Consider the following 22,864-nt stretch of genomic DNA (forward strand, 5'->3'; position numbering starts at 1 on the left):
AGAACGCTCTGTGAGAATTGCGCTGAAATTCGTTTTTTCCTCGGCGAAATGCCTCATACTAAACGTAAGAGAGTTTTGAAGATAGTGCCTCCACCTACCTCAACTCCCTCCCCGGCTCAAACATCGCTAGAGCATTTTTTCCCCGGTGTTCCCAGGCTTCGGGGAGAGGATCCCATAGTGGGGAGGTCCGGAGAAGCGGACGCCCTACCGGGAGAGCAAGTCTCCCTGTCTCCACCATCGATCTCACTGATTCCTCCCAGCCTGATGTCGAGAGCGTCCCTGGTGGGAAACCCAGTCGACTCGGAAGGCGTGTCGAAAGGGGCTGCTAGTGAGGACCCAGGTATGCAGGCAACGACTCGGAGACTCCCTGGAAGTTTGTCTTCCACAGTACAGACTGAGGAGGTGACATTGCAAACTTTGAAGGTGATATTGGATCAGATTACCACTACACTTCAGAAGACATCAGGTGATGTACTTATTCTAAATACTAAGTTTGAGGACTTAAAGCAAACTGTAGACTCTATTAAAAATCATATTACAAAACAAGTACAATCCATACAAAAAGAGGTTGATAATTTGAATGCCTTTAAGAATGTGACTACGAAGGATTCTATAGATATGAGACGTAAACTTGAACAAATTGAAAACTACAACAGGTGCCTAAATCTCCGATTTTTGAACTTTCCAGTAATAGCGGGGGTAACTCTGATTGATACCTTTAAGAAGTACTTGATAGAAATTTTGAATTTTCCTCCAGAGGCCATACCCCCGCTAAACAAAATATATTATATTCCTAAAATTAGAGGAGTACAAGGTCCTGAGAAAGACAATTTTGATTTACAAAATATCTCTGATATTTTGGAACAATCTTTTGATATTATAAGGAATAGAGCTACAATGATTGTATCTATGGTATTCGAGCAAGATTACAATGCAATTTTAAGACTTTATTTTAGAAATTTGAAAGCTCAATTCTATGGTTCTAAAGTTTGGATCTACCCAGACATCACCAAGTCTACACAACAAAAAAGGAAGTTGTTTCTTGCTTTAAAACAAAGGACAATAGATATAGGTGCTTCCTTTTTTCTTGCTTACCCGTGCAAGCGTGTAGTGAAATTAGGTCAAACTAAGTATACTTTCTTTTCACCGGAACAACTCAAATTGTTTGTAGAATTGAAACAAGTGAAAATGAAATAGTACCTGGAGAGAATGCAGCCATTTCTTTAATTTGAAAATTTGTTTGTATCTAACTTCTCTAACTCTTTTTCCCCCCTTCATGTTAATTGGGGTCTAAGAAAGGTTAAATATTACGTTTGTTTGTAGAAACTTTCCAATTATTGTATTTTCTTTAAGTATTCTTTAAATTTATTATAAGTGAAAGTTTGGAATATCAGTTTTCATTTCTACCCCTGTATTTCTGTACAAGGTTATCCTTGAATATTGTATTTAAAATCATAAATAAAGTATAAAAAAAAAAGAAGGAACTGGGACAGGGGAGAATAGTACAGGATTTGCATGAACTTAACTCTGTGACCAAACCTATTTTTCCAAATGTTGAAAATCCTACGACCTTATTGCAGAGTGTGACTTTACAGAATTACCATTCATTGACTTGTCCAATGCGGTTTTTTTCGGTGCCTCTTCATCCAAATTCCAGGCCACTCACTGCATTCCAGTTTGATAATGTCACCTAGATTACCCCAAGGCTTTACTGATAGCCCTACTATTTTTTCACAGACCTTGGCCAGACACATTAAAGAATTTAGACAGGATTGTTATGAGGTGCCTCAGAATACATATTTACTACAGTATGTTGATGACATTTTAATTATTGCACCTGATTTTGACACTTGTTTACAAGTTACCGAAGCATTTTTGAGATTCCTTTCTCAGAAAGGTTACAAGGTGAACAAGAAAAAATTGAAGGTTGCCCAACAAGTCACATTTCTTGCCCATGAGATATGTACTCAAAATCGCCTACTTGGCCCTGATACTTTGAACCATGTCTCTAAATTAAAAATCCCTTCTACTGTAACAGAATTGAGAGCTGTGCTAGGAATGTTAAATTTCTGTAGATTGTGGGTTCCTAATTATTCTGACCGGACTAAGCCCTTTTACCAAAAATTGACAGGACATCATGAAAATAAGCAGGAGCCTATACACCTTACTGATTCGGAACAATCTCAATTTTTTTTCACTAGTGAAAGATGTTCTGCACAGTGCTCCATTAGCTATTATTGATGTGTTCCAGGATATCCATTTATGGATTGTTCATCACAACCATACCTGGTCTGCTATGATTACGCAGGATGATATTAATATTTCCTGCGGATTTCTATCTGGAAATTTTTCACCTGTTGAAATGGGTTTTGCGCATAGGCGCCTGGTATAAGAGGCATGGACAGGCTAAGCCTTCCCTGCTGTGCTCTGAGAGGTTTACATTGTTGATTTACCTCCATCCTCACAGCAGGAGCTGCAGTGAAAGCCCTCTAGCCTTGTGTAACCAATTGTAGAAATTGGTTTATGGTTTGTTTATCTTACTGCTGGGAGAGCAGGGGGAGGGGGGGGTTGGCTGGGTTGCCAGGGAGATATTTAACGAGGATGACTTCCTGACCTGCACTGAGAACAGATAGCAGCAGAATCGGACAACCAGACAACAAAGGTAGAAAAGATCATTTTATTTTCATTATAGTGTTTGGAATATGTCCTCTTTGAGAATCAGGTGCTCAACATTAAAAGTTTATATTTATTTACTTATTTATGGCATTTTATCCCACATTAAACATGAATTAGGGTGTTTTGTGGCTCTACATGAGAATTGTGATGATATGATCCCTTGTTTCATATTGTTGACGGTCTGCATTTTCCGTATGGGTGGTATATTGGTGTATTAGGTTCTGGCCAGTGTAATATTTATGGTACAAGAAAGCACGAAGGCAGACGGTCTGCAAACTCCAAGATGGAAAGCAAAAAGAAGCAGATCGTGTAGAAATGAAATGTAATTTATTTAAACAATACAGCAATATTTATATGAATACAAACAGCCCGACACAGGCCATGTTTCGCCCAACTGGGCTGCTTCAGGGGCTATAAAAAATATTTAAAAAAATAAATAAAATTGCTGAATTATCTGTTATAATATTACATATATAGGAAACATATATAATATATATACACATACATGTATATGCACACACAACAAATATATCATATAAATAAGTATACATACATAAATCTAAAATGATATATATCAAAACATGCCCTATATATAGCACTTATCGTTTGGGCAATACATATATAGAAAACATCATCTAAAATTATATTAAATATTGATAAAACAGAAATCAAAAGAAAAGGAACAGCTATATCCTATAATTTATGATGGATCATAAGTATACATAAGAATGAACTAACGTAGGCTAAGACACCCACCTATACAAAAAATCCTTTGCTGCCAAAAATAAGGCAAATTGAAGAAGTCCTGTTAATTTAAAAAGATTTTTATGAGTAAATATCAATGTTATATGCTGAAATAAAGAACCTGAATTTTTTTTAAAAAAGTGTATTGGACTCGCATGTATAGTGGATTGGTTTGGAAAAAAAACAGCTGAGTCAGAGATTTCAAAACATGATCCGCTGATCTAATAAGAAAAAGGTGGAGACGATAATGTATATGCCTCTATGTACAATTAGTAACGTAATTCTATGCACTGTTTATAAGAAGATCGATAGTAACAACTTGTATATTTTTAAATCCATTTCGGGTTCGCCGTTAAAAAAGCGTTGAGACAGAAAAGCGAATGCTACATACCTGTAGAAGGTATTCTCCGAGGACAGCAGGCTGATTGTTCTCACTGATGGGTGACGTCCACGGCAGCCCCTCCAAATCGGAAACTTCACTAGCAAAGGTCTTTGCTAGTCCTCGTGCGCTCATGCGCACCGCGCATGCGCGGCCGTCTTCCCGCCCAAACCGGCTCGTGTTCGTCAGTCCCATATGTAGCAAAACAAAGCAAGGGAAGACACAACTCCAAAGGGGAGGTGGGCGGGTTTGTGAGAACAATCAGCCTGCTGTCCTCGGAGAATACCTTCTACAGGTATGTAGCATTCGCTTTCTCCGAGGACAAACAGGCTGCTTGTTCTCACTGATGGGGTATCCCTAGCCCCCAGGCTCACTCAAAACAACAACCATGGTCAATTGGGCCTCGCAACGGCGAGGACATAACTGAGATTGACCTAAAAAATTTACCAACTAACTGAGAGTGCAGCCTGGAACAGAACAAACAGGGCCCTCGGGGGGTGGAGTTGGATCCTAAAGCCCAAACAGGTTCTGAAGAACTGACTGCCCGAACCGACTGTCGCGTCGGGTATCCTGCTGCAGGCAGTAATGAGATGTGAATGTGTGGACAGATGACCACGTCGCAGCTTTGCAAATTTCTTCAATAGAGGCTGACTTCAAGTGGGCTACCGACGCAGCCATGGCTCTAACATTATGAGCCGTGACATGACCCTCAAGAGCCAGCCCCGCCTGGGCGTAAGTAAAGGAAATGCAATCTGCTAGCCAATTGGATATGGTGCGTTTCCCCACAGCCACTCCCCTCCTATTGGGATCAAAAGAAACAAACAATTGGGCGGACTGTCTGTTGGGCTGTGTCCGCTCCAGATAGAAGGCCAATGCTCTCTTGCAGTCCAATGTGTGCAGCTGACGTTCAGCAGGGCAGGAATGAGGACGGGGAAAGAATGTTGGCAAGACTATTGACTGGTTCAGATGGAACTCCGACACAACCTTTGGCAAGAAGGGTGAGTGTGGAGGACTACTCTGTTATGATGAAATTTGGTGTAAGGGGCCTGGGCTACCAGGGCCTGAAGCTCACTAATTCTACGAGCTGAAGTAACTGCCACCAAGAAAATGACCTTCCAGGTCAAGTACTTCAGATGGCAGGAATTCAGTGGCTCAAAAGGAGGTTTCATCAGCTGGGTGAGAACGACATTGAGATCCCATGACACTGTAGGAGGCTTGACAGGGGGCTTTGACAACAGCAAACCTCTCATGAAGCAAACAACTAAAGGCTGTCCTGAGATCGGCTTACCTTCCACACGGTAATGGTATGCACTGATTGCGCTAAGGTGGACCCTTACAGAGTTAGTCTTGAGACCAGACTCAGACAAGTACAGAAGGTATTCAAGCAGGGTCTGTGTAGGACAAGAGCGAGGATCTAGGGCCTTGCTGTCACACCAGACGGCAAACCTCCTCCATAGAAAGAAGTAACTCCTCTTAGTGGAATCTTTCCTGGAAGCAAGCAAGATGCGGGAGACACCCTCTGACAGACCCAAAGAGGCAAAGTCTACGCTCTCAACATCCAGGCCGTGAGAGCCAGGGACCGGAGGTTGGGATGCAGAAGCGCCCCTTCGTCCTGTGTGATGAGGGTCGGAAAACACTCCAATCTCCACGGTTCTTCGGAGGACAACTCCAGAAGAAGAGGGAACCAGATCTGACGCGGCCAAAAAGGAGCAATCAGAATCATGGTGCCTCGATCTTGCTTGAGTTTCAACAAAGTCTTCCCCACCAGAGGTATGGGAGGATAAGCATACAGCAGACCCTCCCCCCAGTCCAGGAGGAAGGCATCCGATGCCAATCTGCCGTGGGCCTGAAGCCTGGAACAGAACTGAGGGACTTTGTGGTTGGCTCGAGATGCGAAGAGGTCTACCAAGGGGGTGCCCCACACCTGGAAGATCTGCCGCACTACACGGGAATTGAGCGACCACTCGTGAGGTTGCATAATCCTGCTCAACCTGTCGGCCAGACTGTTGTTTACGCCTGCCAGATATGTGGCTTGGAGCACCATGCCGTGACGGCGAGCCCAGAGCCACATGCTGACGGCTTCCTGACACAGGGGGCGAGATCCGGTGCCCCCCTGCTTGTTGACGTAGTACATGGCAACCTGGTTGTCTGTCTGAATTTGGATAATTTGGTGGGACAGCCGATCTCTGAAAGCCTTCAGAGCGTTCCAGATCGCTCGCAACTCCAGAAGATTGATCTGCAGATTGCGTTCCTGGAGGGACCAGCTTCCTTGGGTGTGAAGCCCATCGACATGAGCTCCCCAGCCCAGGAGAGACGCATCCGTGGTCAGCACTTTTTGTGGCTGAGGAATTTGGAAAGGACGTCCCAGAGTCAAATTGGACCAAATCGTCCACCAATACAGGGATTCGAGAAAACTCGTGGACAGGTGGATTACGTCTTCTAGATCCCCAGCAGCCTGGAACCACTGGGAAGCTAGGGTCCATTGAGCAGATCTCATGTGAAGGCGGGCCATGGGAGTCACATGGACTGTGGAGGCCATGTGGCCTAGCAATCTCAACATCTGCCGAGCTGTGATCTGCTGGGACGCTCGCACCCGGGAGACGAGGGACAACAAGTTGTTGGCTCTCGTCTCTGGGAGATAGGCGCAAGCCGTCCGAGAATCCAGCAGAGCTCCTATGAATTCGAGTCTCTGCACTGGGAGAAGATGGGACTTTGGATAATTTATCACAAACCCCAGTAGCTCCAGGAGGCGAATAGTCATCTGCATGGACTGCAGGGCTCCTGCCTCGGATGTGTTCTTCACCAGCCAATCGTCGAGATATGGGAACACGTGCACCCCCAGCCTGCGAAGTGCCGCTGCTACTACAGCCAAGCACTTTGTGAACACCCTGGGCGCAGAGGCGAGCCCAAAGGGTAGCACACAGTACTGGAAGTGACGTGTGCCCAGCTGAAATCACAGATACTGTCTGTGAGCTGGCAGTATCGGGATGTGTGTGTAGGCATCCTTCAAGTCCAGAGAGCATAGCCAATCGTTTTCCTGAATCATGGGAAGGAGGGTGCCCAGGGAAAGCATCCTGAACTTTTCTTTGATCAGATATTTGTTCAGGGCCCTTAGGTCTAGGATGGGACGCATCCCTCCTGTTTTCTTTTCCACAAGGAAGTACCTGGAATAGAATCCCAGCCCTTCTTGCCCGGATGGCACGGGCTCGACTGCATTGGCGCTGAGAAGGGCGGAGAGTTCCTCTGCAAGTACCTGCTTGTGCTGGAAGCTGTAAGACTGAGCTCCCGGTGGACAATTTGGAGGTTTTGAGGCCAAATTGAGGGTGTATCCTTGCCGGACTATTTGGAGAACCCACTGATCGGAGGTTATGAGAGGCCACCTTTGGTGAAAAGCTTTCAACCTCCCTCTGACTGGCAGGTCGCCCGGCACTGACACGTTGATGTCGGCTATGCTCTGCTGGAGCCAGTCAAAAGCTCGTCCCTTGCTTTTGCTGGGGAGCCGAGGGGCCTTGCTGAGGCGCACGCTGCTGACGAGAGCGAGCGCGCTGGGGCTTAGCCTGGGCCGCAGGCTGTCGAGAAGGAGGATTGTACCTACGCTTGCCAGAAGAGTAGGGAACAGTCTTCCTTCCCCAAAAAAATCTTCTACCTGTAGAGGTAGAGGCTGAAGGCTGCCGGCGGAAGAACTTGTCGAATGCGGTGTCCCGCTGGTGGAGCTGCTCTACCACCTGTTCGACTTTCTCTCCAAAAATGTTATCCGCATGGCAAGGCGAGTCCGCAATCCGCTGCTGGATTCTATTCTCCAGGTCGGAGGCACGCAGCCATGAGAGCCTGCGCATCACTACACCTTGAGCAGCGGCCCTGGACGCAACATCAAAGGTGTCATACACCCCTCTGGCCAGGAATTTTCTGCACGCCTTCAGCTGCCTGACCACCTCCTGAAAAGGCTTGGCTTGCTCAGGGGGGAGCGCATCAACCAAGCCCGCCAACTGCCGCACATTGTTCCGCATGTGTATGCTCGTGTAGAGCTGGTAGGACTGAATTTTGGCCACGAGCATTGAGGAATGGTAGGCCTTCCTCCCTAAGGAGTCTAAGGTTCTAGAGTCCTTGCCCGGGGGCGCCGAAGCATGCTCCCTAGAACTCTTAGCCTTCTTTAGGGCCAGATCCACAACTCCAGAATCATGAGGCAACTGAGTGCGCATCAGATCTGGGTCCCCATGGATCCGGTACTGGGACTCGATCTTCTTGGGGATGTGGGGATTAGTTAAAGGCTTGGTCCAGTTCGCCAGCAATGTCTTTTTTAGGACATGGTGCATGGGTACAATGGATGCTTCCTTAGGTGGAGAAGGATAGTCCAGGAGCTCAAACATTTCAGCCCTGGGCTCGTCCTCCACAACCACCGGGAAGGGGATGGCCGTAGACATCTCCCGGACAAAGGAAGCAAAAGACAGACTCTCGGGAGGAGAAAGCTGTCTCTCAGGAGAGGGAGTGGGATCGGAAGGAAGACCCTCAGACTCCTCGTCAGAGAAATATCTGGGGTCTTCTTCCTCTTCCCACGAGGCCTCACCCTCGGTGTCAGACACAAGTTCACGGACCTGTGTCTGCAACCATGCCCGACTCGACTCTGTGGAGCCACGTCCACGATGGGGGCATCGAGAGGTAGACTCCCTCGCCCGCATCGGCGAAGCTCCCTCCGCCGACGTAGTCGGGGAGCCTTCCTGGGAGGCGACGGCAGCCGGTACCGCACGCGGCACCGACGCCGGAGACCTCACCTCGGGCAATGGGCCAGCCGGCGCCACGCTCGACGGTACCGGCGGCGCAAGCACCGCCGGTACCGGAGGGGTAGGGCGCAACAGCTCTCCCAGAATCTCTGGGAGAACGGCCCGGAGGCTCTCGTTCAGAGCGGCTGCAGAGAAAGGCATGGAGGTCGATGCAGGCGTCGACGTCAGAACCTGTTCCGGGCGTGGAGGCTGCTCCGGGCTGTCCAGAGTGGAGCGCATCGACACCTCCTGGACAGAGGGTGAGCGGTCCTCTCGGTGCCGATGCCTGCTGGGTGCCGACTCCCTCGGCGACCCAGAGCTCTCGGTGCCAACCCGGGAAGGAGACCGATGACGATGTTTCTTCGATTTCTTGGAACGAAGCATGTCACCGGAGCTTCCCGGCACCGACGAGGAGGACGTAGAATCCAGTCGTCGCTTCCTCGGGGCCGAGGCCGAAGGAGGCCGGTCTCGGGGGGGCTGTACCGCAGGAGCCCTCAGGGTAGGGGGAGACTCACCCGAAGGCTCACCGCCACCAGCAGGGGAATGGACAGCCCTCACCTGCACTCCAGACGAAGCACCACCGTCCGACGACATCAGCAGACGAGGTCCCGGTACCACCGACGTCGATGCAGCTATCCGATGTCTCGGCGCCGATGCAGAGGTCCGATGCCTCGATGCACTCGATATACTGGCGGCCGAGGATGAAGCTCTGGACGCTTAAGACGTCGATGCACTCGATACCCCCGGTGCCGATGCCGACGAAGAGCCCGAGAACAAAACGTTCCACTGGGCCAATCTCGCTACCTGAGTCCGCTTTTGCAAAAGGGAACACAGACTACAGGCCTGCGGGCGGTGCCCAGCCCCCAAGCACTGAAGACACGACGCGTGCCTGTCAGTGAGCGAGATGACCCGGGCGCACTGGGTGCACTTCTTGAAGCCGCTGGTAGACTTCGATGTCATGGGCGGAAAAATCACGCCGGCGAGATCAAAAGTCGAAATGACGGAAAAGGCACCGAAAAAACAAGGGGAAGAAAACTTCGACCCGAGGCCTAAAAGTGGCCTACCCCGACGACGAAAGAAAACTTACCGGGGCGAAAGCTGAAAATAGCGGGGGAAGAAAAGACCAAGAGTCTTTTCCCACACAGAAAGGATTATAATTTTTTTCTCTTTGAAAACACACGACGAACGCGCGAGGTCGACTTTGCGGGGCCCGACATGGCGAAAACACGACCGTACCGAGCGCGGACAAAAGAAGACTGACGAACACGAGCCGGTTCGGGCGGGAAGACGGCCGCGCATGTGCGGTGCGCATGAGCGCGCGAGGACTAGCAAAGACCTTTGCTAGTGAAGTTTTCGATTGGAGGGGCTGCCGTGGACGTCACCCATCAGTGAGAACAAGCAGCCTGCTTGTCCTCGGAGAATGCTACTTACATAGAGCCAGTACTTCGGTCACGTATCTCTGAGATTGCTGAAAAAAAGCTCACAGCAAACAGAGGAAGCTTAAAACAGGAAACAGGGGGTCAAAGGTCAGCCTCAAGGACGCGATAGTCCCGCCATATTTTATAGTTGGGACCAGTAATATATGATTAGTGACAGCCGAAGAAAGAATGGACCATGCAAAATGAAGGATATTTAAAAACGGGGTGTATAAAAAATATATTTATATGTATCTTTTATAGCCAGTGACGTCACAATCTCCGTATCTCAGGCTGCTAAAAAGAAATTCTGTTGGCTAAGAGGTGATATAAATAAAATATTTTCCTTTTAGTGAATTAGTTTTTCCTATATTTTAAAAAAAAGAGAGAGACGGGGGAAAACCAAGAAAGATTAAATAGCCAGCAAAACGAAACCAAAAAGGTCAGAGTTCAAAGAATGTCACTGATACAAACGGAATGTCTGAATAAATAAATAAATTAACAGCGACGTGCCATTAATAGGACTTGCCCCCTTTATTTAAAAAAATAATAAAATAATAAATTAACAGCGACATGCCACTAATAGGACTTGCCCCCTTTATTTGAAAAATGAAAGATACACCTAAGAGCCTGTAAAATCAAATAAATATTGAATGAAAAATCGGAATGACATAAAAAAATAAATAATAAAAAATGGATGTATGGTGGATGTCTTAGATGCCTATCTAATATATAATATTGATTCTTAGAAAAAGCGATCATAAAAAGGGTTATAGAAAAACAGACAAGTCTGTATCAGCATTTAAACCATGTGGATGGAGGGTATTTAAATTATAAATAAATTCTTGCTGGTGGTTGGGAGGCGGGGATAGGGCTGGGCAGACTTATACGGTCTGTGCCAGAGCCGGTGGTGGGAAGCGGGACTGGTGGTTGGGAGGCGGGGATAGTGCTGGACAGACTTATATGGTCTGTGCCTGTGCCAGAGCCGGTGGTTGGGAGGTGGGGCTGGTGGTTGGGAGGCGGGGATAGTGCGGGGCAGACTTATACGGTCTGTGCCCTGAAGAGCACAGGTACAAATCAAAGTAGGGTATACACAAAAAGCAGCAAATATGAGTTATCTTGTTGGGCAGACTGGATGGACCGTGCAGGTCTTTTTCTGCCGTCATCTACTATGTTACTATGTATCTAATCTTCTTCCCAGTTGCTAAAGTACCTCAGTCATTTATGGCCCCTATTCACATTCTCTTCCTAGCTCTGTCCCTTCCTAATCTTTTCCCTCACCCCCTACCTCTCTACGCTACAGGAACTCACTGCCCATCCATCGACTTCATCACCTCACCTTCTCTCCTACCCTCTTCCTCCCTCTTGGCTTTTAATCTCTGCCTCTTTCTTCCGTCCATTTTGCCTTCCCCATTCCACCTAAATACCTCTCGCCTTCGTGGCCACACCTCTCCTACTCTCCTCCGCTCTCTTTTACTCCTTCTCTTACTCTCAGCCGGTGACATCAATCCCAATCCTGGCCCCCCCTCACCAACTATTATCCCAACTCTACAGATCTCACCGCGACCTCTCTAACCTCATCTCTATTTCTCTACTCCCCTCCTCTTCTCTGCCCTTCTCTTGCACTCTATGGAATGCCCGCTCTATCTGTAACAAACTCGCCTATATCCAGGACCTCTTTATCTCGCGTCACCTCCATCTGCTCGCCATAACAGAAACCTGGCTCTGCCCTGATGACTCTGCTTCAGTCGCAGCCCTGTGCCATGGCGGTTATCTATTTTCACATACTCCTCGCCCTGCTGGCCTTAGGGGCGGTGTTGGACTACTTCTCTCTCCCTCCTCCAGATTTCAACCCCTTCTTCCACCTCAATCTCACTGTTTTTCCTCCTTTGAAGTCCACTCTATCCAGCTTTTCTCTCCTCTGCCTCTTCGAATAGCGGTCATTTATCGTCCCCCTGATAAGTCCCTTTCATCCTTTCTCAGTGACTTTGACGCCTGGCTTGCCTTCTTCCATGATTCTTCCTCCCCCTCTCTCATCCTTGGTGACTTTAATATTCCTGCTAATGATCCTTCCAACTCTTATATTTCCAAGTTACTCGCTTTAACGTCCTCCTTTAATCTCCAACTATGCTCCACCTCCCCCACTCATCAAAATGGTCACTGTCTTGATCTCATCTTCTCCTCCAACTGTTCACCCTCTAGTTTCCTTGCCGCTGATCTTTCCTCCTCTGATCACCATCCTATAACTTTCACACTTAAATCTCCTCCCTCCCAGTCCCGTCCTATCTTATCTAATTTATCTAGGAATCTTCACGATATTGACCCTTCATCTCTATCCTCCCATGTTTCAAACCTCCTCTCTACTGTGGCACCATCCACGTCTGTCAACGAGGCTGTTTCTTCTTACAACAATACTCTATCCTCTGCCTTAGACACTCTTGCACCTTTGATGACCCGCCCTGTAAGGCGTACAAAACCCCAACCTTGGCTGACTTCTAATATCCGCTACCTACGTTCCTGTACCCGCTCCGCCGAACAACTCTGGTGGAAATCTCGGGCCCTTGTTGATTTCTTACACTTTAAGTTCATGCTGACCTCCTTCCAATCTGCTCTTTTACGTGCCAAACAGGATTATTATATCCAACTGACCAACTCTCTTGGCTCTAATCCTCGACTTCTCTTCACCACATTGAACTCTCTCCTCAAGGTGCCCCCTCCCCCAACTCCCCCTTCATTATCTCCTCAGACCCTTGCTGAATTCTTTCACAACAAGGTTCAAAAGATAAACCTTGCTTTCTCTACCTCACCACCTCTCCCTCCACTAGTCCGTTCCCCTCTCTCTCCTTCCCCTCATTCCCTTTCCTCCTTTCCTGAAGTTACTATTGAGGAAACTACACTTCTCCTTTCTTCCTCAAAATGTACCACCTGTTCCTCTGATCCCATTCCCACCCACCTTCTTAATGCCATCTCTCCTGCTCTTATTCCTTTTATCTGTCACATTCTCAACCTCTCACTTTCCACTGCGACTGTCCCTGCTGCCTTTAAACATGCTGTGGTCACACCTCTCCTTAAGAAGCCTTCACGCGACCCTACTTGTCCCTCTAATTACCGACCCATCTCCCTCCTTCCTTTTCTCTCCAAATTACTTGAGTGTGCTGTTCACCGCCGCTGCCTTGATTTTCTCTCCTCACATGCTATTCTTGACCCACTACAATCTGGTTTTCACCCTCTCCACTCAACCAAAACTGCGCTTACTAAAGTCTCCAATGACCTATTACTGGCTAAATCCAGAGGTCAATATTCCATACTCATTCTTCTTTATCTTTCCGCTGCTTTTGACACTGTCGATCACAGCATACTTCTCAATACCCTGTCCTCACTTGGATTCCAGGGCTCTGTCCTTTCCTGGTTCTCTTCCTACCTCTCCCTCCGCACCTTTAGTGTTCACTCTGGTGGATCCTCTTCTACTTCTATCCCTCTGCCTGTCGGCGTACCTCAGGGTTCTGTTCTTGGTCCCCTCCTCTTTTCTATCTACACTTCTTCCCTTGGTTCATTAATCTCATCCCATGGCTTTTCCTACCATCTCTATGCTGATGACTCCCAAATCTACCTTTCTACCCCTGATATCTCACCTTGCATCCAAACCAAAGTTTCAGCGTGCTTGTCTGACATTGCTGTCTGGATGTCTCAACGCCACCTGAAATTAAATATGACCAAAACCGAGCTTCTCATTTTCCCCCCCAAACCCACCTCCCCACTCCCCCCGTTTTCTATTTCTGTTGATGGCTCTCTCATTCTCCCTGTCTCCTCAGCTTGAAACCTTGGGGTCATCTTTGACTCTTCTCTCTCCTTCTCTGCTCATATCCAGCAGATTGCCAAGACCTGTCGTTTCTTTCTTTACAACATCCGTAAAATCCGCCCCTTTCTTTCTGAGCACTCTACCAAAACCCTCATCCACACCCTTGTCACCTCTTGTTTAGACTACTGCAATCTGCTTCTTGCTGGCCTCCCACTTAGTCACCTCTCCCCTCTCCAGTCGGTTCAAAACTCTGCTGCCCGTCTCGTCTTCCGCCAGGGTCACTTTACTCATACTACCCCTCTCCTCAAGACCCTTCACTGGCTCCCTATCCGTTTTCGCATCCTGTTCAAACTTCTTCTACTAACCTATAAATGAACTCACTCTGCTGCTCCCCAGTATCTCTCCACACTCGTCCTTCCCTACACCCCTTCCCGTGCACTCCGCTCCATGGATAAATCCTTCTTATCTGTTCCCTTCTCCACTACTGCCAACTCCAGACTTCGCGCCTTCTGTCTCGCTGCACCCTATGCCTGGAATAAACTTCCTGAGCCCATACGTCTTGCCCCATCCTTGGCCACCTTTAAATCTAGACTGAAAGCCCACCTCTTTAACATTGCGTTTGACTCGTAACCACTTGTAACCACTTGCCTCCACCTACCCTCCTCTCTTCCTTCCCGTTCACATTAATTGATTTGATTTGCTTACTTTATTTATTTGTCTATTAGATTGTAAGCTCTTTGAGCAGGGACTGTCTTTCTTCTATGTTTATGCAGTGCTGCGTATGCCTTGTAGCGCTATAGAAATGCTAAATAGTAGTAGTAGTAGTAATTTCTCTAGCCTCTCTATTCCACGTTCTGATGTATGGTGGTATTGTGGAACCAAAATACTATATCCCATTTTGCTATTCCAATGGTCTGGTATATGTGCTCTAGTTTAATTAGTTATACCAATTGTAATTGCCTATCCTCACCAGATATCTTGTGTCAAAAGACACGTTCCTAACTCTCCTGATGACACTGTCTATATAGACACTATAGGAGTTGCAAGAGGGGTACCTGATCAATTTAAAGCCAGAAATCAGGTACGGGCAGGTCTAGAGTCTACTTTGTTTTGGTGCGTAACTGTTAACAAAAATGTTGATTGGATTAATTACATCTATTATAATCAACAAAGATTCATAAACTTTACTAGAAATGCCATTCAAGGTTTAGCGGCCTAACTTGATGCAACTAGTAGAGTAGCTTGGGAAAATAGACTTGTTCTTGATCAAATCCTTGCCAAAGATGGTGGTGTTTGTATTGTACTTCATGGTCATTGTTGTACATATATTCCCAATAATACTGACCCTGATGGTTCTGTTATGAAGGCATTACAAGGCCTTACTGTCCTAGCTAACGAATTGGCTAGCAATTCAGGTGTTGATACTAGCTGGACATACTGGTGGGATACAATTTTTGGTAACTGGAAATCCTTTTTCGTGTCTATTTTTACCTCCATTTTGATTGTCATTTTAGTTTTGGCTTTAATTGTCTGTTGCATTATTCCCTGTGCTCATGGGTTTGTCCTCAAACTTCTTACTTCTGCTCTTAGTACAATACAGAATACACTTCCTTCTTGAAAGTTCTGCTGTTGACCTTATTACTTTTATTATTGTTAGTACATTTACTGCCTGTAACACAAGTACACCTTTTTTTTTTTAAGGAAGACATTTATTCTGGTTATACTGCTTTTAGTTGAAATATTATATATATTATATATATTCTTCTTCTAAATATATTTTGCTTTTTTATTCAATACGTTTTCCTGATGTTATTTTGCTATTTCTTTCCTATACTTTCCCATGTCATCCATGCTACAACTTTCACAGTTCATTCTATGCTGACTTTCTGTTTTAGATCTCATCTTTATGAAATTGTATGTACCGTCTGAGTTTATTTTCAGCATTTTTCCTGGTTTAGCCATTTATTTGTTACATGGATTTCTCCGGTTAGAGCTTATTTCAGCTCCCCAGGCATAGATAGGTTTAGTTTGGGTTCCTTTGTTTTCAAACTTCATCAATTGGGCACCCTGTGGCTTATTATCTGTACAGGTGATGATTTCTCAATCATCAAGAGGGGAATGAATTGATGTGCTCTTTTCTGACCACTGACAGGTCATGTATGACTTATGAACTGCATAGCTATAAGGCTCAAACTTTGCTATACTTTTGCTGAGGGCTGAATCTTTCTGAAAGCTCTGACTTCAGCATTCTGTGTAATACAGCAGCAATCTTGCTGAGAGCTTTGAAAAGCTGTGTATCCAAGATCACTCTGACTCTTAAGAGCATTATTCCACCCTCCCTGACGGAGTAGGTGCCACTGAGACTACTCCACAAGGTTTGAAGGTGGAGAAGTGTTGAGGATCTAGATAGCACGTTGATAAGCCCTGGGTACTAGAAAGTTCCCATAACAAAATGGCGTCTAAAGTCTTCTATAAAAGAAAACTTTGACCTATTTTAAGATGCTGAATTTTATAAACATTCAGATAGTATGTACCATTCTGTGTAAACAATGAAGTAAGACAGAAAGTTGCTGAAGTCACAAACTGTATGGCTTGGGAGGGGGATTTATGCTCAATCCAGTGTATATAAAGGCACCTGCTAACTGTATCTAGTCAGAGGGTCAGATGTTCTACAGACAGTATTTGCAGCTGTGGTCCCCATATTACCTCTCATAACAAAATGCTACTGTCTCATTACTTTATTATAGCCTAATTTTCTTTGCTATTTGTTACCTGTCTTACTACTTTATTATAGCCTGCTATTTCTTTGCTATTTGTTACCTGCCACATTGCTTTATCTGATTGTTTTGTTGTTATCTATATTGGAATAAAGACTATCCTTTTGGAAGGAACATAGCTTCTGTCCTCTATCTTGGGGTGGACTTAAGGAGATAGAAACCCTGTTGCCTCATCTGTCCAAACAATTATATTTCCTATGGTAAGTAGAAATATCAGAGAAATAATTCCCACATAATTACAGCCCTCTCTGAAACTAGGTGGTCAGAGGGGGCCATATAAGAATAAACTCCATTAAAAACAAGAGAGAAAGAGATCATTGATGCCTTCCCACAATTTCTAGGATCCTGTCACAACTCATAAAATAAAGGAAACTGAAAATTGTATATGACTGTGACAATTACTACATGACCAGAGAAACTGCCAAAAAGTTTCAGATTTGTTTGTCTATGAAATGTTATACTTAAGTTGATGTATACTTAACTACATTGCATCATAATGCCCCCCCCCCCCCCCCACCAAAGAAAAACAAAATATGAATACAAAGAGCAGCAGAAGAAGCACCTCGGAGGAGGAAACAACAGCATCCTGGGACACCCAGTTTATGAATGAGCAAGCAGAAGAAAGACCTCAGGGAAGGAGAAAGCAGTATCCTCAGACAACCAGAATATGACCAGAACACAAAATGAGCAGTAGGAGAGAGGGGGAACAGACCGAAGCACTTCAGTGTATCCACTATATGAATTGACAATCAGCAGAAGAGAGGCCCAAGGGAAAAGACAGCAACATCCTGAGACACCCAACTTATAAATGAACAAACAGCTGAAGACAACAATACACAGAGACAACCAGATTATGAATATAAAATGAACAACATGAGAGACCTCAGGAGAGAAGACAGCAGCATACCAGGACACCCAATAAAAGAATGAACAAACAGCAGAAGAAAGACACATGAGAAGAGACAGCAGCACCCTGAGACACCCAAAGTAAGAATACAGCCAAAGGGAGACCAAAGGGGAAGAGTATGGCTTAATAGTGGCTTTGCTCATTACAAAGATGAACATCTTTTCTTTCAACAGTAACCTAAGGGGCCCTTTTACCAAGTTGTGGTAAAAGTATGTTAAAAAATGGAAATGGTTGTGCGGTAAGTTAAGTACTTGCCGCATGACCATTTCCTGGGGGAGCCCTTACTGCCTCCTAAGGGCTCCTGCTATGATCCCACTGGTAACCGGGCAGCACGCAGCAATGCTCGATTACTGCCGGTAAGCCCCCGGCACTAAAAAAAATAAAAAAGTTTTGTGAGCACTGGAAATGGCACACGGCACACACCGGCACTATCGCCATTATGCCATTGCCATGGCAAGATAATATTGGCCGACAGAGAGAGAAAGAGAGAGAGAGAGAGAGAGAGAGAGAGAACCTAGTTTCACAGTAGGAAAATCTGCCAAGCAACAAGCTTGCATTGTAAAGAAATTGGGTGGAACTATAATTGTACCATGTAATGTCAACATCTGTAGCTTCCTTCTATCATCCTGCAGATTTTTAGTGAGTGATTCCAGCCCCCTTACCTTGAATTTTGTCTATATTTCCATTGATCCAGATATACAATGGTTCAATTTGACAGTTACAGGTCCAAGGATTGCCATCCAGTCTGAGATGCTTTAGGGAAGGCAGGTCATTTAGTATGCCAACGCTGAGGTCACTCAAGGCATTATTGTGTAGAAACAGAAACTGCAATTTCAGGACCCTCTGAAGTGCCCTGGGAGACAGATTAGTAATGCCATTGTTTCCCAAGTTTAAGAAAGTTAAGGTCCTAACAGGATTAAACATTTCTTCACTCAAAGACACTAAATGATTGCTGCTCAAATCTAAATGACTGAGATTGTGCAGGCTCTGAAAGGCCTTAGGGTGGATATAAAATATATCATTATTTTGTAACTCTAGATGCTGCAACTGCAGCTGCTTTAGAAAAGTGCTTTCTCTGAGAACAGTAATCCTGTTATAACCCAAGAGAAGACTGGTGGAGTTACGTGGCACATCTACAGGAACAGAGCTCAGATCTTTGCTCTTGCAGTCCACAGTCCCAGAATCACACATACAAATTTCAGGGCAAGCAAAAGATGAGAAGCATCTTAGAACAATAAGGAGTGCAAGAAAAGAAGTGATTGCCTTTCCACGATCCATTTGTGCACTGGTATGGAGCAGTTATTTAAATGAGTATTATAATAAGTCCTTCTCAAAAACTTTTCAGTTGCATCTGTGCACTCAAGTGTTAGGATCCAAGATCATTCACAGTAGAAAAACAACCAGAGAAGCTAGGAAAGGAGTACAGCATTTCTTCAATGATTTCCATGCAGTCAAACACCAATTTAAGTCATTCTGTGAAGGCAGTTAGAAACTTGCTTTGCTCAGAAGCCCCAGGGTCTGACTGTCCTACATCTGACAACTTTCAAACTCTTGTGAACTACCTTCTTAAACACACTTCCAAGTCACCTGGTTTAGACAAACATTCCTTGGCCTGTTGCAAGGATAATCCTATTAGTACACTCTGTATAGTCTGATTATTTACAGAGAAAAGCAAAGCTCCACCCTGGGGAAACATGTCATTGGCAGCAAAAGCATTATGCGGATAGGACAGACAGAGGCCACATAATTATGCCTTTCAAATAAAGGCACGGTGGATAGTTTTAATTCGCAGTAGTTTTATTTAAGGGCTGGTAATGCAATTGTTTCCTGGTCTGTCCCAGTATGGCAATATTTATGTACTTATTACTTGAGTTTCAGGTTAGATGGGCTGAGCAGGCTCAAACTTTTGTATATAATTCCAATAAACTGTAATCTATGGCCAGCTCAATTTTGCCAGAGTCTTGGCAGTGATCTTACAGAACCACACTCATGCCCAAGCCCTGATAAAACATATTGAGTCATGAATGATCTTATTAACACATGTTCACATCCAGTTATCTGAAGCTAATCTAAGAGAAGCTGTTCTAATTTATTTGTCTATTTGTGAAAATGTGCAATCTACCCATCCAGGAGAAACTCTTTATTTCAGCAGATTACAACCATTAAGCGTGTCTTCAGATACTAACTTCTGTGTTTTGTCCCACATGAGACAACATATGATTTTGTACTTTAATGCTGTGTCAGAGCCGCCGATGGGTGGGGGCAGGGGGGACAAAATTCCCTGGGCCCGGGCCTCCAAAGGGGGCCCGGCGCCATAGTCCCACCCGCCCGCCCTCAGCTCCGTCATCGACTGTCTACCACCAGGCCGGGCCCCCTGCATTGAAATCAAAGCGCCTCTCACCTCCGTGTGAAAGTGCTGCAGGAAACAGCAGATCGCCTCCCTTCGGGCCTCCTTCCCTCCCTGTGTCCCACCCTCGTCTGACGTAACTTCCATGAGGGCAGGACACAGGGAAGAAAGGAGGCCCGAAGGGAGGCGATCTGCTGCTGCCTGCAGCGCTTTCACACGGAGGTGAGAGGTGCTGTGATTTCAATGCAGGGGGCCCGGTGGCGGACGGAGGAGGGCAGCAGCCTGGGGGGGGGGGAGGGGAGTGGTGGCAGCAGCGACCTCGAGGGGGGGCGGGGCCACGGGGCCAGCCTTGCCCCAGGCCCGGCCCAGTCTCTCAGCAGCCCTGTGCTGTGTTACTCATTCTATTCAAAGACAACATCAACCAGGCTCATATTATTACAACCAGATGCAAAGCAGTTCTATAGGTAACAAGTTTTATGTCTCTTTGCCATCAAGTCCTAATGGTGCTAATAGTAATGTTAATGGTGCTTGTAATCCACCAACTCCCATCAACAAGTTCAAAGTGAATAACATAAAATACTGACTACAAATGAGAAATAATAAGAGAGAGAGAGAGAGAGAGAGAGAGAGAGAGAGAGAGAGAGAGAGAGAGCTATGTTATCTAAATCCTGTCAAGTTGCTCTAAATTGCTTGGCCTTAAAGATGGAATAATGTTTACCCCCTCATTTTACAACAGGTTGCCTAACTGTAATTTCAACACTTAAATTTATAGACTACTGCCATTTAAATATATAAGTGCTCACTTACATGGATAAATGGCAATAACCTTTATTATATAATTACGCACTAAAATGGATTTGCATGTAACTGTCAGGGTGCGGTAATATGGGAGGGGCATGGGTGGGGCATAAGCAGAGCTGATATTTACGGAATATGTGCATTTATGTCATATTTAGGCACTAACATTTACACCAGCCATAGATTTGTCATAAATGTTAGTGTCTAAATGTATACAGATATAAATTCTTGATATCCAGTCTAGCTTCAGTTATTATTTAAATACAAATCCTTTGCATATCCGGTCATAATTTTGAGATTTTCAATTCTTAAATCAGATCATGCAATTTCCCCAAGAACCTCTGTGATGTTAATCGCCAACGACTTCAATGTTTAGCGATATATACAAATATCAACATTGGTTCATTTATAAATATTCTTCTCTTATTCATTCAAACCCATAATTTAAATTATATATATATTTTTTTTATTTTTTTTAATTTGTACCCCGCGCTTTCCCACTCATGGCAGGCTCAATGCGGCTTAGGTACTTATTTGTACCTGGGGCAATGGAGGGTTAAGTGACTTGCCCAGAGTCACAAGGAGCTGCCTGTGCCTCCAGTGGGAATCAAACCCAGTTCCCCAGGACCAAAGTCCACCACTCTAGCCACTAGGCCACTCCTCCACTCCAGATACATTAAACCCACATCTGGAAAACACCCTTGTTTAAATGACTTACCCTGAAGTCTTTTCAGCGTCAGCTCAGCAAAAGTTATTAATCAGCCAAGATGGCGCTAGCGTTATTTTGGGTCAGTTAAATATCAGCTGTTCAATGACGTTTTTAGCCCTGCCCCCTCATGGAGTGCCATGAGGGGGCGGGGCTAAAAACATCATTGAACAGCCGATATTTAACTGACCCAAAATAACGCTAGCGCCATCTTGCTGATGAATAACTTTTGCTGAGCTGATGCTGAAAAGACTTCAGGGTAAGTCATTTAAACAAGGGTGTTTTCCAGATGTGGGTTTAATGCTTAGATCTGGTTAACTATTACTAATTTGATTTATGCGTTACAGGGGATGTCCTTGAGACAGCTCGCTTCTGGGCGAAACGTGCATGTCGAGCAGTAGAACCCCTGGGTCCGACAAAACCAAAGAAAATAAGATAAGTTCAAATATAATTTAAATCTTGGGTTTGAATGAATAAGAGAAGATTTATAAATGAACCGATGACGATGTTGATGTTTGTATATATCGCTAAACATTGAAGTCTGCGATTAACATCACTGAGGTTCTTGGGGAAATTGCATGATCTGATTTAAGAACCCACACCGAATCACAGGTATAGCCCTGGCCACCTTCCTTGGCAGTCTGTATGGGCCATGCTGGTCTTATCTGCCATCATTTATTTTGTTATTAGGTTTCAATACAGGAAGGTCTATTTTCAACCCTCTTACTTAGCTTACAGTAGCTTACATGCCTATATGCAGGACCAGATTAACACTATATTGGGCCCTAGGCAAACATATTTGTAGGCCCACTTACCATGGAGCCCTCTTCAGATTTACTTCTTTTCTCACCACCACCCCCCTTCCTCCACCATCACATTTCAACTCTGCAAAAGTAGCAAAGTGCAGAGCTTAGCATTGGATATGACAGTAGTAATAGTTTGTGAGCGAGCATGGGTACTGTGGGGAGAGGCTTAACAGTTAGAGATGGAGAGCTTCCAAGTTACCCAGTTCCAGGAGAAAATTTCTGAGCCAGCCCTGACAACCCTATCTTGGTACATTATGGAACCTGAAGTGCTGATTTCAATTGCTATTATCATAGACAGAAAGCAGTACACTGAATTGGGGTGGGGATGTACGTTCAAATAGAGAACTGGCCAAAAGGTCTCCCTCCTAGACATAGGAGCCAGCTCTGTGGGTACAGTGGGTGCTTAAGCACCCCCAATATTGAGCAAATGCCTTCACTTGACTGAAAATAATAAGAAACAGCATAAGGAATGTCAAGTCAAATGCAGAGTGCTGATAATGAAGGCTAAGAGGGATTTTGAAAAAAAGATTGCATTGGAGGCAAAAACATCTAGTAAAGATTTTTTTAGGTATATTAAAAGCAGGAAGCCGGCAAAAGAATCGATTGAACCGCTAGATAACTGAGGGGTAAAAGGGGCGATCAGGGAAGACAAAGCCGTAGCAGAGAGATTAAGTGAATTCTTTGCTTTGGTCTTCACCGAGGAAGATTTGGGAGAGATACCGGTGCCAGAAATGGTATTCGCAGCTGGCGAGT

At 45.3% G+C, this 22,864-nt stretch overlaps 1 protein-coding gene across 2 annotated transcripts in view; it reads right to left on the minus strand.

The window, feature by feature from the left end:
* LRRC26 (leucine rich repeat containing 26) overlaps window positions 1-22,864 on the minus strand; it is a 68,365-nt gene that overhangs the window by 21,191 nt on the left and 24,310 nt on the right. The window contains exon 1 of one of the 2 annotated variants that reach the window (XM_030206588.1): window positions 18,117-19,030. The exons of the other annotated variant lie outside the window; for it this stretch is intronic. Within the exon in view, the coding sequence (XP_030062448.1) occupies window positions 18,117-18,732 (616 nt within the window). The 5' untranslated portion in view covers window positions 18,733-19,030. Of the gene's footprint in view, window positions 1-18,116; window positions 19,031-22,864 lie in introns of those variants that run through there. 2 annotated transcript variants of the gene reach the window in all.

Source organism: Microcaecilia unicolor, chromosome 6 (genome assembly GCF_901765095.1).
Source record: "Microcaecilia unicolor chromosome 6, aMicUni1.1, whole genome shotgun sequence".
NCBI lineage: Eukaryota > Metazoa > Chordata > Amphibia > Gymnophiona > Siphonopidae > Microcaecilia > Microcaecilia unicolor.